This window comes from Meles meles, chromosome 7 (genome assembly GCF_922984935.1).
Source record: "Meles meles chromosome 7, mMelMel3.1 paternal haplotype, whole genome shotgun sequence".
Lineage (NCBI taxonomy): Eukaryota > Metazoa > Chordata > Mammalia > Carnivora > Mustelidae > Meles > Meles meles.
Window position 1 is genome coordinate 70,187,991 of NC_060072.1, and position 13,375 is coordinate 70,201,365.

A 13,375-nucleotide genomic window follows, 5' to 3' on the forward strand; every position below is an offset into this window, starting at 1 on the left:
ATGCCTTTTATGAAAGGAAAGGAGGAAGGGAGAAGTGAATGTCTTCTGAGTTGATAAGATTAGAGCTATATTGTCGAGAAGGCTGTATGAAATCAATTCTAAAACCAGACCAGATTTAACCGCACTTACCCAGAATAAATGGCCCTCCTCCTTTCCAAGAACAAATCAGCCTAAGTCACCACTTCCTATTAGTTCTGAAGCCCAGAAAAGCTCATAACTTAGGCTGACGTTGCCCTAGGAGAACACAGCAGAGGAGGCAGTAGCTTCCTTTTCCCTTTCAAAGGCCGCTTTATCAGCTCTCTTTAAAAATATTGCGCTCACGGGCTTACATCAGAAAGCTCGGTTCAATTGGGGAGCTCTCCATAGTCTATTTTGCCTGAAAACGCTGAATAGGGTGGGTCTAAGTAGCACCGAGGTCTCGGGACAGAAAGAGCTCGTAGAGATATGACTGAGCCTGGGAGCCCTGCTACACCCCGCAACAAATCCACTCGAGTAGGTGGCGCAAAGCAATCGAAAACCCAGATTCACGTTTTCCCTCATCGGTTTGCGCGTGCGGGTGGGCGGCAGATGAGAGCAGTGCCCAACTGCCAGTCCTGGGCTGCAAACTGCCTTTAGTCGGTTTGTGCAAGGAAACTCTCCCCTAATGTAAATTGATTTCCCCAAGGTGGCCTTCGCCTTGGCCGAGGGGTGTTTCCGGGCTGCTTACCCAGGGGTTGTTTGTTAATAAGGACGCTCATGAAGTGCCTGCATTTGGAAAGGCGCTCGCCTGCGGCGCGCATTCCCGTGCCCCAGCCCGGGACCAGGTGGCGGGGACGAGGGCTTTGGTTTTCCCCACTGAACAGCGAGAAGGACCCGACCGGTAGAGGCTCCACCTCCAGGGATGCTGGAGGGACTGCGTCGTTCCCTGAGCCTCGCCCTGGCGCGGGGCTCCCGGCGGTGGCAGCCCGCGCCGCGCAGTCCGTGCGCCGGGGCTTGGCCGCGCCGCCCGCTTTCGCGTCCAGTCGCGCACTGCGTGCCGCCGCCGCTCTCCGCAGCCCCGCGCTCCCGGAGGCTCCCTATGGCCAGCCCGACCCGCGCCGCTGCGGCCCTCGCCCGTCAGGTACCTGAACCCGGGCGTTTGTGGAAGGGGGGCGGAATGCACCCGGGGTCTCCGAAGCCAGCCGGCCTGGTCGGGCGCAGTGCTGGCGTTTCTTGCACCATCCTGCTTCGCCGCGCATCGCCGTTGTCTCCACCCAGCCGTTTCTTCCTTCCCCAACCCTAAGCGAAATCTAGACCTCCAGCCCGCGAACTCCGCTTTGGAGAGGCCCCTGCCCGCCAGGTCTAACGCCCAGCCGGTGACCCGCTGTGGAGCGGGGCGCGGACAGCCACCAGGAACGTGAGGGTCGCCATGGAAGCCGCTTTGGGGGAGGAGGGGGAAGCGGAATTTCTGGATGGCCAGAACTGACAGCCACATCCTCCGTGCTTTCACCACCCCAAAATATTTTGACCGCAGCCTTCTGCCTCCTTGGATCCCTCCCTCTCACCCCCCCCCCCCCACGTAGCTATTTAGCAGATTAGGATTTTTCGTTTTTTTCTTTTCTTTTTTAAAGGTCTGCACCTTTCCCCAATTCGTCCCACTTCCATTGTGTTCTTAAGTATCTTAAATTACTGCCTAATTCCCTGAGGGTTTGTCCTTAACCTGTGAGGTTTGTGTCCACGCGCCTGCATTGCAGGACCCTGTCCTTGGAGAAAATGGTTCATTCTCGTCCTCATCCCTTTTCCAGTCTTGCTATTGTGCGCGAGTGATTGACAAGACCACGAGGCTGAGCGCGCCCAGGAGATTTTTCTATAAATGGCTTAAAACCCTCGTCTAGACTATTTACTCGGATATAAGGGGGGACAATTACCTTCTTGTTCTTTGCTGGTGAACCCTGGCTCTGTAGGGCGACCCTGGCATTTAACCGGTCTGCCCTAAGCCAGCGGTGGAGGACGAAAACAGCTGCGTCGTCCGGAAGGGTAGAAAGTGAAGGACAACACTCCAGGAAGCTCTCCTTTGGGGCTGGTGCCTGGGTGCTTGCGCCTCCTTTCCCTGTTTGCTCGGGTACCTGAGCGGAGCCCGCGGTGCGATGGTAAGCGATCCAGATTACCCCAGGCCGCAGTTACCCACCTGGCTTTACTTAATGAATTTAATTCTTCTTTAAGGACTGCAATAACGGATGCTCCCCAGAATGTACTGGAGAAGCGGGATCAAAGGAGGTGGTGGGGACTTTCAGGGTAAGTGATTTGCCAGAGGTTAAGGGAAACAGCAATCAACTGAATAAATCTATTTCTGGTTGAGATTTGGGCAATTTTCACCTGTGGGTTATATCGTATTTTAGGTATGCTGCCATACATTTTAAATTCCATTTAAATTCCATTCCATTCCATTTTAAATGATACCAAAAGGTATCATTTGGGGAGCAGTAATATCTTCACATCTAAAATTACCAGGCAGTGAATTGTTTATTTCACTTCATGAGTCATAACTTTTTCTTGGAAAACAATTAATTTGTAAATATTCACCTAGAAGTTTATCTGATCGTATAAATAAGTATAACCCTTCACTCGTGGAAAAAGCTACACTTAACCATTTTTCTCTTTAAAGCAACACCTAACATTTTACAGTAAATGTGTTGTACTTCCTTACTTTCTTTATGAATTATGGGGTTTATATATTAAGTAATCTCATGTAACTTCCCAGGCGATTAATGAGGAGAAAATGAGAAAGAATCTTGTAAAAGCACTTTGAAAATCATAAAAATACAAAGATAGGGTGTATTATTATTATTTTCTCTATGAATCATTATCTCCACCCCACCCCCACAGCTTTCCACCAACCAGGGAGGGTTTTTCTTCTTTTTATGTCTCCCTCTACTCTCCTGCCTATTTCAGTCACTGTCAATTGTCATCCTTAGCACAGAGTGTCCTAATGATCTCACATCCTGGCAGGGTTCAGAGAGGGAGTGGAAACTTGACTCATCAATTTCCCACACACCCAGCTCTTACTATGTGGTAGGCATTGGAAATCTGAGGATAAATTCAAGATAAGGTCTGTGATCTCAGGATTAAAAATAATAATAATAATAAGAGATAGATGATAGATAAGAATATAGTAATTTCCTTACTAGGATAAGTTTTTGAGTTTTATTTGTCCATAATATTCCTAGTCCTTTAAAACTAGTATCTTCTATAGCCTTATAGCTGATCTAGTCTACTCATCTAGTTTATGAAGGCCAAGTTCCGATACACTCTGGGGACTTAGATATTGAGATATGGATTCTAGAAAGAATGAGATAAAACAGACTATTTGATAATCTCTAAGGGTTATTTTATATAGTAGGTGTATTCCTCAAAGGGTATATAGATGAATATGATTTTTTCCCAAAAGGCCTTTATATTTTTATACATAGAGAATTTTTATGAAGTTAAAATTAATTCATAATGTTAGGGTCCCTGGGTGGCGCGGTCCGTTGAGCATCGGACTCAGGTCCTGATTATGGTTTCAGCTCAGGTCATGATCTCATGGTGGTGGTTGGGGGTAAGGGTCCATTGAGCCCTGCACTGGGCTAGAGCTCAGCGGGGAATCCATCCACAGGAGTTTCTTCCTCTCTCTCTCTCTCTCTCTCTGTCCCTCTGTATGCACACACACACTCTCTCTCTCACACAAATCTTTTAAAAAATTAGTTCTTAATACAAACTATTTGTTGAATATAAATCTGTATATTAGGTTTTAGTTAAAGGGAGAGTGACTGACATTCTCCACTTGTATTTACATGTTAAAATGTCCTGTAGGGCACCTGGGTGGCTCAGTGGGTTAAGCCGCTGCCTTTGGCTCAGGTCATGATCTCAGGGTCCTGGGATCGAGTCCCTCATCTGGCTCTTTGCTTAGTGGGGAGCCTGCTTCCCTCCCTCTCTCTCTCTCTCTCTCTCTGCCTGCCTCTCTGCCTACTTGTGATCTCTCTCTGTCAAATAAATAAATAAAATCTTAAAAAAATAATAAAAATAAAATGTGCTGTAATGGTGATTGTATTCACAGTGCATATGTAATGAGGCAAAGGAGAAATGAAATTGATAATTTTGGGGGGAAATGATGGGTTTTATAGGACCATTGTTGCTTTTGACAAAAAGCAAAGTTTTTTTTCCTTTATTTTCTCTTTTATATATTTGAGTTGCCTTTTGAGTTTCTCATTGAGTTTTCATATTGCATCCCTTCTCCCATCTTGATATAGTCCTTTTAAAGTAAGGTTGCAGTTTCCCAACAAGGCCCCAAATTGAAATGCCTTTTTACTGGGAATCCTACAGAATCTTTCTATGGACTCGACAGCCTTCTATGTTTCAAAGAGACCAGCTGTCTGTTTCTTCCACTTTCCCCTCCTCAGTAGCTCTCCACAGAGTGTGACACTCTAAATCTGCAATTCTCCCTTTCTACCTTTCTATTAGACTAGATTTGGTCTTTCTAAGGATTTATTTTTTTACTTGAGAGAGAGCATGAACAAGCAAGCTGGGTGAGGGGCAGAGGGAAGGGAGAGAGGATCCACAAGCAGAACACCGCCTGCCGCACTCAATCGACTGAGCCACCCAGGCACCCCTCTATTAGATTTTATTTTTTTTTTAAAGATTTTATTTATTTATTTGACAGAGAGAGAGACCACAAGTAGGCAGAGAGGCAGGCAGAGAGAGAGGAGGAAGCAGGCTCCCTACGGAGCAGAGAGCCCGATGCGGGGCTCGATCCCAGGACCCTGAGATCATGACCTGAGCTGAAGGCAGTGGCTTAATCCACTGAGCCACCCAGGCGCCCCACCTCTATTAGATTTTAAAAGAATATCTCTAATGAACTTAGCACCTAAAGATTTCCAAATAGAGTAAGAAAAATGCACTTATTGTAGAACGAAGTTATGCATTTTCTGATACACTTGTAATGCAGAGATAGCTTTTAAACATTTACGTATTGTGTCCAGTGCAGAGAAGTACAGATATGATTTTGAGTGGTGAACAGGAGATGTGGCCAGAATGCTGGCTAACACAAGCCCTTGGGTGCAACCAGGTCACATCAGCCTGCTCTGGGCTTCCCCATTTCAGAGCAGATGGTACCCATGCATGAATTTTGAGTTCAGAAGTTGCTGTTTTTAATATGCTTTGTATTTGTACATTATTTCTTGTCATTTCACAATCCAGTCATTGTGGTCTTCCAAATTCTTCCACAAGCATATGGCCAGAAACATTCTGGCTTTGAAGTCATCAGAGAACATGGAGCATCAGAAGGAGACAGATTAATTATGTAGGATAAAGTGTCGTTTTACAAATACTGTTATTTTTATCCATCTTTGGAAAGCAAATGCAGAAAAAGGTTTCTAAACAGTGATTGAAAACTGTTTGCAAAATTTGTTTCTTGTATGCCAAACAAAGATTTTTTTCCCCCTTAGAACTAGATTTCACATCTACTCAAAACCGGTCACAAACCTTCAGCTAATATTGGTTATTTTTGCATTTCATTCAGTTTACTGGTTGTTTTGATTTAATATTCTTAGGTAATTTCTCTTGGAGCTCAGGTTAAAAGCTGTTAGTTTTAGTTTCTAGAATTAGAGAAGTTTTGTTTTGTTTTTGTTTTGGGGTTTTTTGTTGTTGTTGTTGTTTGTTTTTTGAAAGCACATGCACATTGGGGAAGGGTTGCCTAGGTGGGCAAAGAGAGAGGGGGAGAGAAAATCTTAAACTGGCTCCACACTCAGCCTGGAGCCCTCTATGGGGCTCCATCACAGGTCTTGAGATCATGACCCGAGCCAAATTCAAGATTCGGATGTTTAACTGAGTCACCCAGGCCTCCCAGAAATTGTTTTAAATGACAGAAATTAGACTTCTTGATGAAATTCTGAAGGCACTCAGTTGTGTATTACTTTGAAAAACTGCATATAGGGCAATCCTTATTTACAAATTAGAAAATCAGAGGGTTGCTATTCCTACCGTTAATAAGTCACATCTTACAAAAGGATGTAGTAGCTTACTAAAATAGAATACCTGGTAATTTAAGCATTTGCACTCAGTTTCCAGGAGCTTAACTAGTAGTATCAAGTTATAATTACAAGAGCACAAAGTCCAGCATAAAAACACCTTGTTTATATCTTTGCCATTAATTAACTTGATCTCACAGGGTCAGGATCACTGTGAGTGGTGAGTAGTCCTAGAGGTATTTTAAGGACAGTTCAGAAAAGTAAAAATTATATACTGGGTTACTGGGCCATGATCATTCTTAAAGTTGGTTCTTTAAGGATTTTTATTAACAAAAGGGTCTTTTATGAAATACAGCAAGTACACAAGATTTTTATAAAAACTACAGCAGTCTATTTTGTTGAGAGATCCCAAACCATGAAGATCAATCCATGTTTAGCAAAAAAAAATTTTTTTAAAGATTTTATTTATGTATTTGACAGACAGAGATCACAAGTAGGCAGAGAGGCAGGCAGAGAGAGAGGCGGAAGCAGGCTCCCTGCTAAGCAGAGAGCCGGATGTGGGGCTTGATTCCAGGACCCTGAGATCATGACCTGAGCTGAAGGCACAGGCTTAACCCACTGAGCCACCCAGGTGCCCCAATGTTTAGCAAAATTTAGAACAGAATCTTTAGCACATATTTGATGTGTGTAATACTGTGCTAAATGAGAATCCAGCATAATTTAAAGAAATGACTCCCTTTTCCAATTGTTCAAATTAACTAAAAGATTTTATAGAGCCGAACCAAACATTCTGGGGGTTGGGATGTCTATGTAGAGGGCTTGTATGAGCAACTGCTAAGCAGTTGGAAAAGCTGAGGATACCACCAGACTGCTGGGCCAGATGGGGCATTACATACTTCCTGCAGGAGGAAGTTTCCACACTTCCTCCAGGAGGACGAAAGGAGTGGGATAAACTGGCTACACCATATGTCCGATGTGACAGGTGGAGGAAATGATAGGGGAGAAAAAAAGAGGTGATGGTGGGAAGGCATCTGTAGCCAAGTTTAGTCCTTCCATGTTAAACAGAGGCATGTAGACAAGAATGCTTAAGAGCTGGTCAGCGTTCAGCCGCTGGGTCAGTGTGTACCCCCAGTACAGCCTACCCGTGTTCCTTATCGACTTGATGTTCCTTGATGCTGTTTGCAGTTCTCTGACCTGCCTTGCTAGCCTCCCTTGCAGCTAGATAGATCAGCGTGACCCGTGTCTGACCAATAAGGCACATGGGAATTCCTGGGGAAATTTTGCTCTTGTGATTAGAGGGAACAGACTTGGTTGTTGTTATCCTTTTCCTCCCCTATCTTTGGACCTTGAAAATCATGAAAGCTGAAGCTACAGCTATAATGAGTTTTCTTTTGACTCTGAGGAGAAGGCTCAGAAAATCAAAGGGCCTTGAGATGCTGGGCCACTGCCAGGCCTGGCTGCTCCAGACAGATGTGAGAAAACCAACTCCTCTTTCTGTGCTTGACTTACTTGCAACTGAACGCATTGCTGAGTGTTAAGTAGACAGTTAATGCAGGACATTAGTAAGAGGTAGAATTGACAAAAGAAGTTAGTGCCATACTTGGGATACTTGATTTTGTGGCTAAATTTGATTTGGACTTATCTGTAGTTGTTCAGCTACTCATGGACACTGAAGATGATGATCAAGCATGTGATTATGTTCCGAGATGACAGGGAAGAGATACAGGATAGTTGCTACTGAAGGGATGGTAGAAATTGAGAAATCAGACTTATTAAAGAGATTCTTGAAAGTATGTGTGTCTCAGTTACTGACAGGGGAAGCTGAGAGCTGGGAGAATGTTAATTGAGAATGGTATATTATCTTGAAAGTAATGAAGATGTAAAGGAAATGGGAAACCATGCTCAGTGGATTTTTATTGGAGGTCATGTCTGGGAAGTGGGAACATGGTGGCCAGGGTACTAGTTAGAAATGGTAATGATTTATTTTTTGACTGTCGGGAATTTTATACTTTTCATTTTTCTGCGCTTTACAGTAGAATTTAAAAATAAACATGCATTCCTCTTATTTGATGAATTAAGGATTAAGAAGGAAAGACGTAGAATGTAATATGATATCAGAAATAGGGATCAAGTTTCAGCGGAAACATGTGTCCCATTTTAGATATATTCAGTTTGAGATAACCAAGGTCCTGTGTTTATGAAATAATGTATGGCTTTTGATAAGAATTCACAAATGAGACTTGAATCTCCTAAGTGGTTCTCAGCCTTTCCAGTGCCTTGGAATCTCCTGGAGAGCCTTCAGTGAAGATTGATGTGAAGTCCCACTCCTGATTTTCTTTCATTTTTTTCCTGGAGTTTTTGTGCATCTTGGCTACAGCATGGGCAGTGGCATTTCCTTAAATAAACAAACAAACAAAAAACAAAAAACTTCCCAGGTGAACCAATTCAGCAGCCAGTGTTGGAAACCATTTTCCTCTCCCATTGCTGAAATCTTCAAGGGAGAGAGCGTAGAATGGTTCTGAACCCTGAGTGGCCAGTTAGAATATCGTGGGTAAGTTTGAACGAACAACCAGCCACTCCCCTGCCCTTTCCTTGTGAGGTTCTAGTTCAGTTCTGGAATGGAGTGTGGTTTAGTGTTTCTAAAAAGCTTTGTATTTAAATCCAATGTATAGCCAGGGCCGAGGATCTCTGATGTAGAAGCTTAAGGAAAAAACTCAGTGTTAACCCAGATTTTTGTATTTTGCCACTGTCAAATGATCTTTCTCCCCCTTCCTGCTTTACTCCTTCATATTTTTAAAAAAATTAAGAAAGAATGGTAGCCGTGTCTCTATATTATCCCTGATGGCTACTTCAAATTGCCTGGAGTAAAGGTAAACTGGGGTTATTTTAATTGTTAGCAGCCTCTTTGGTAAAGGTTCCTGGGGAAATAAGGAAGATGGGGTATAGTCTTTTTTTTTTTTTTTCAAAGCTTATTTATGAAAGAGCATGTGTGCAGTGGGTAGTGGGGAAGAGGGAGAGAGAGAATCCTCAAGCAGAATCCCTGCAGGCCCCAATGTGGGGCTTGATCCCAGGACCTCGACCAAAATCATGACCTGAGCCAAAATCCAGTCAGACACTCAACTGACAGAGCCACCAAGGTGCCCCAAGACAGGGTGCACTCTTAACTGCACGGAGTCAGAACCCATGGAGACCTGGAATGTTGGTCAGTACAGCATGAAGTAACTAGTTTTCTTGGCCCAGAGCTTTCTTCTCTTCCAGCAGCCACAGTGCCTCTGTGACATCTTCTGCCCCTCCATTTCCCCCACATTTCCTGAATTCCTGCCACACTGAGCCTTCTCGGTTCTTTGAACATGCCAAGTCTATTCCCCTCTCAAGGCCTGGGCCCTTGCTTCCTCCGCCTCAAATACTTAGCTTCTAGATATCTACATGGCCTACCTTCTTTCTTTATTCAAGTCTCTGCTCAAAGGACACCTCATCAGAGAGGTCATTCCCACCCCTTTCACCAAAAATAGGCTTTTCTTCCCCACACTATCCTTTTAAGCAGCTTTCATTTTCTTCATAGCACTAATCACCTCCTTACCTCTCTTTATCCACTTAATTCTTTATACCGTTTCCCTCCACTAAGAGAACAGGACTTTACATGTTTTCCTCCCAGAGATTCCTTTGGGCCTGTAACAATGGGTACACAGTAGCTCAGCAGATAATAGATTGGATGAGTAATACTTGCTCACAGCGGCTGCTTCCTGTCTGTCCATGGCTGACGTTGAATTTGCTGAGGAAGAGAGACTGAGCCACAGGCATCTTTGCATCTCTTGGGCTTGCTTAGCGCAGTGCCTGAAGCATTGTGCTGGTGCAGTCAGTGTTCATTGAGTGAATAAAAAGGCAAAATACTAAGAATAATAAAGCAGATATAGAAGAAAGAGCAAGGGAAGGAAAAATTAAAAAGCTGCTTTATATGAGGCCATAGTCTTGTTTTTAAATATTATGTAGATTGTTATTGATACAAAGTATATATTCCATGGCCTATTGGTTTCATGGCAGGTGGTTATTTATTGGAGAGCTTAGAAATCCTGAAAGCTGTAAGGATCATGTGTAGTTGATTTCATGGGAGAATGGGTTAGCTAATGATAGAAATAACAGAGAAGGTGATCTTTATTTTACTTTTGAAGAACCACGCGAAGTATTCATTCTGTCATTAGGGGGAAAGGCTAAGGTCTGTTCCCTTTGCAATATCGAAGATGTACCCCAAATTCGGCAAGCAGAAAAAACTCACTTCTACTCACACTCTCACTTCTCCATCTTTACCTACTCTCACCTCTCTGTTCTGGGTCTTACTCTTTTCCCCTGTTACTGAGAAATTTTTATTAGTAGTTTTAATAGGGGAAAATTTGCATTGTTTATGTAACTCTAGTGATACGGTTACAGATTTTTCTTAGCCCACGGCTAAGAAAAGCCACTTAAAGCTAACTAAAGCCAAGTCCCAAGTGCTTCATTGTGCAAGAACACTGTGAAACCATTCATGTAATGAAATGTTTATGTTAGAATTTTACTCACTTTAAACCCTGGCCATCTTCTGCGGATGAGCCTGTCATCCCTCAGGGAGTACCTGAAATCAGCCGAACCTTATTTTCAGCATTTAAGATGTACTGTATTGTGTGTGTGAGGCACTGTGCTAGGGTCAGAGATTTCACTGGAATATCTACTCAGTTCTTGTCTGAACAGTCTAGAGGGACTGGCAAACTTTTTAATGGGTCCAATAATAAATAGTTTAGGCTTGGGGGACCATAACGTTTCTGTCATTATTCATGGACGATGCCATCGTTAAAACTAAAAAAACAGTGTGCCTGTATTCCAATAAAACTTTTATTTACAAAATAGACCAGAAGGCTGCATTTAGCCTTCTGGTGAAATTTGCCCAATATCCTATTTGGGGGATGAGGTCTCGAGGATAAAGGGAGAGAAATGGGATTCAGGGAACAAAATAATTGAGCTGGAGTGTATCCCTTGAAATAAATTCTTTTTCTGCACTCAATAAAGGGTTTTAAGTTAATTTACTTACTTGGATTAAATAGTGGTAAAAGAAAGTCCATTTGCCTCCAAATTTGGCATTTTATTGGCATATTCCAAAGTAACATTACTAAACCTGAAAATTATAGTAATATGTTATCTTTAGTGCCTTGGGCTTCCCTGTAATGTGAGCTTTTTTGTTGTTTTAGAATACATTCAGCTGAATATTATTATAAAAATAAAACTCATTATCATTCATAATATATCAAGTGACTGAGGCATGTGTAAGGCGCTGAATTAATCAGAAGCAACTGGATTTTTTTTTAAGAGCATGTGCACAAGGCAGGGAAGGGGAAAGGGAGAGAGGGAATCTTAAACAGGCCCCATGCCCAACTTGGAGCTGACATGGGGCTCAATCTCATGACCCCGAGATCATAACCCAAGCTGAAATCAAGAGTCAGATGCTTAACCGACTGAGCCACCCACGTGCCCCTGGATCATCTTAACTATAAGGATTAAGAGCGGATGATCTAAAGGGATCTTCTGTACTTGATTTTGGGGGGGGCGATGAGTACTCTTATGGAGTTTGACCTTCCTTACAACCTGTTAACAAGTTGAACCTGTCCCTGGTTTATATTGTTTTTACTGATCAAAAAGCTCCTTTGCCAATGGTTTGTCAGCTGTCTATAGCTGCTGTGAAGTTAGAGATGGTGCTGTGATTGGGGTGTGTGTGTTTGGCCATTTGTAATGCTCAAGCTGGCTTTGTGGGGAGTTGGTGTAATGGTGCTGTGTGAAGTTGTTTCCTATTACTCTTACTTTTCATGCTTTCAATAAGAGGTCTTTTGTTCACTGTTTCCTCAACACAGAATGGAGGATTTATATCTTGGTGTACATTCTCTACTTCTCTGTTTTCAAAGAGGAAAACATTTGTTTCATTCTCTTCCTTTCTTCTATGATGTACCCAGGGGGTTTTGAAGGCTTGTGCCAAGAATTGTTTGAGGGAATTGGAGTACAACTATCACCAAGAGATTCGATTCTTAATGACTTTAATTTTAGTTTAACAAATCATTATGAGTATTGCTATCATTATTCTAGAAGACACCCCTTCCCTCATTCCTGAGTGTTTGATAGAAGTCCTGTGGTGGGAACGAGAAAGACATGTGTCCTCCTTTTTCCATCATTTTACCCCTTCTGCTATTTTGTCCCTGTTTCTAAATATCACTGGTCTTTATTTATTAGTCTGTGTACAGTAGAGATTTCAAACAGCAAGCCAGATTCTGAATGCCAACAAGATTTATTTGGCTCACGTAGTGTTAAATTTCTGAGTTAGTTGCCAGCATTTGAAAGTCAAATGATTTCACTTTCTCGTGGCCAGTGACCTGAATTTTGTCTTTTCACCCTCTGCATCATGCAGCCAGGGGATGTCCAGTAACTTTTCTTTAATGGTGCCTATTTTTCTTCCTCAGGCGAAAGATCTAATAATCACACCAGCCTCCATTTTAAAGGAAAAACCAGACCCAAGTACTCTGGTTTTTGGAACTGTGTTCACGGATCACATGTTGACAGTGGAGTGGTCCTCAGAGTGTGGATGGGAGAAACCACGTATCAAGCCTCTTCAGAACCTGTCCTTGCACCCTGGCTCCTCAGCTTTCCACTATGCCGTGGAGGTGAGTACGAGGAAATCAGTGATGGTGACGTGCTAGGTCTTCCCTGTGAGTACGAAGTAGCTCTTCCGGATAAACTAGCTTTGGGGCAGGATGGGCTTCATCAGATTTACTCGAGGAAATCATAAATGTCTTCAAAACTTTTTGCATAGACAGTTGGACTGAAGGTAAGTCTTAACTCATCTTGAACTTTTCATTATATCAATAAAAAAAATCATTTGCTGCAAATGCAAGGATGGTAGATAAGAAAATTCGCACTCAAGGGCGCATGGGTGGCTCAGTGGGTTAAGCCTCTGCCTTCAGCTCAGGTCATGGTCTCAGGGTCCTGGGATCCTGTCCCGCATCGGTTTCTCTGCTCAGCAGAGAACCTGCTTCCCTTCCTCTCTCTCTGCCTGCCTCTCTGCCTACTTGTGATCTCTCTCTTTCTCTGTCAAATAAATAAATAAATAAAATCTTTTTAAAAAATTTGCATTCAAAAATCCAGGACTGTTAACATTTTACTGAGTCCCTTATCAGATCTCCTAATGACTCTGGTGTCATTGAATACAGTATTACAGTTCAGTCTTAGGGCTTCCTGCATGTTTTTAGGACCAGCATGAACATGTAGGTTATATGTGTTAAGAGCCTTCGGGCATGAGTGAAATAATTATAAGCATAAAAAGCTAAATATGTTGAGAATATGTTCTCTAGTCCTTGTCAGTAACACACTAAGATCCACAATACACTCCTCATTCCCTTTAC

At 42.9% G+C, this 13,375-nt stretch overlaps 1 protein-coding gene across 3 annotated transcripts in view; it reads left to right on the plus strand.

Moving 5' to 3' along the window:
• Positions 1-13,375, plus strand: part of BCAT1 (branched chain amino acid transaminase 1) — a 112,728-nt gene that overhangs the window by 32,863 nt on the left and 66,490 nt on the right. The window contains exons 1-3 of one of the 3 annotated variants that reach the window (XM_046013407.1): positions 671-1,099; positions 2,182-2,253; positions 12,437-12,637. In XM_046013407.1, the coding sequence (XP_045869363.1) occupies positions 881-1,099; positions 2,182-2,253; positions 12,437-12,637 (492 nt within the window). In that variant the 5' untranslated portion in view covers positions 671-880. Of the gene's footprint in view, positions 1-670; positions 1,100-1,798; positions 2,109-2,181; positions 2,254-12,436; positions 12,638-13,375 lie in introns of those variants that run through there. The other 2 variants (XM_046013408.1, XM_046013409.1) reach the window with 2 other exon arrangements.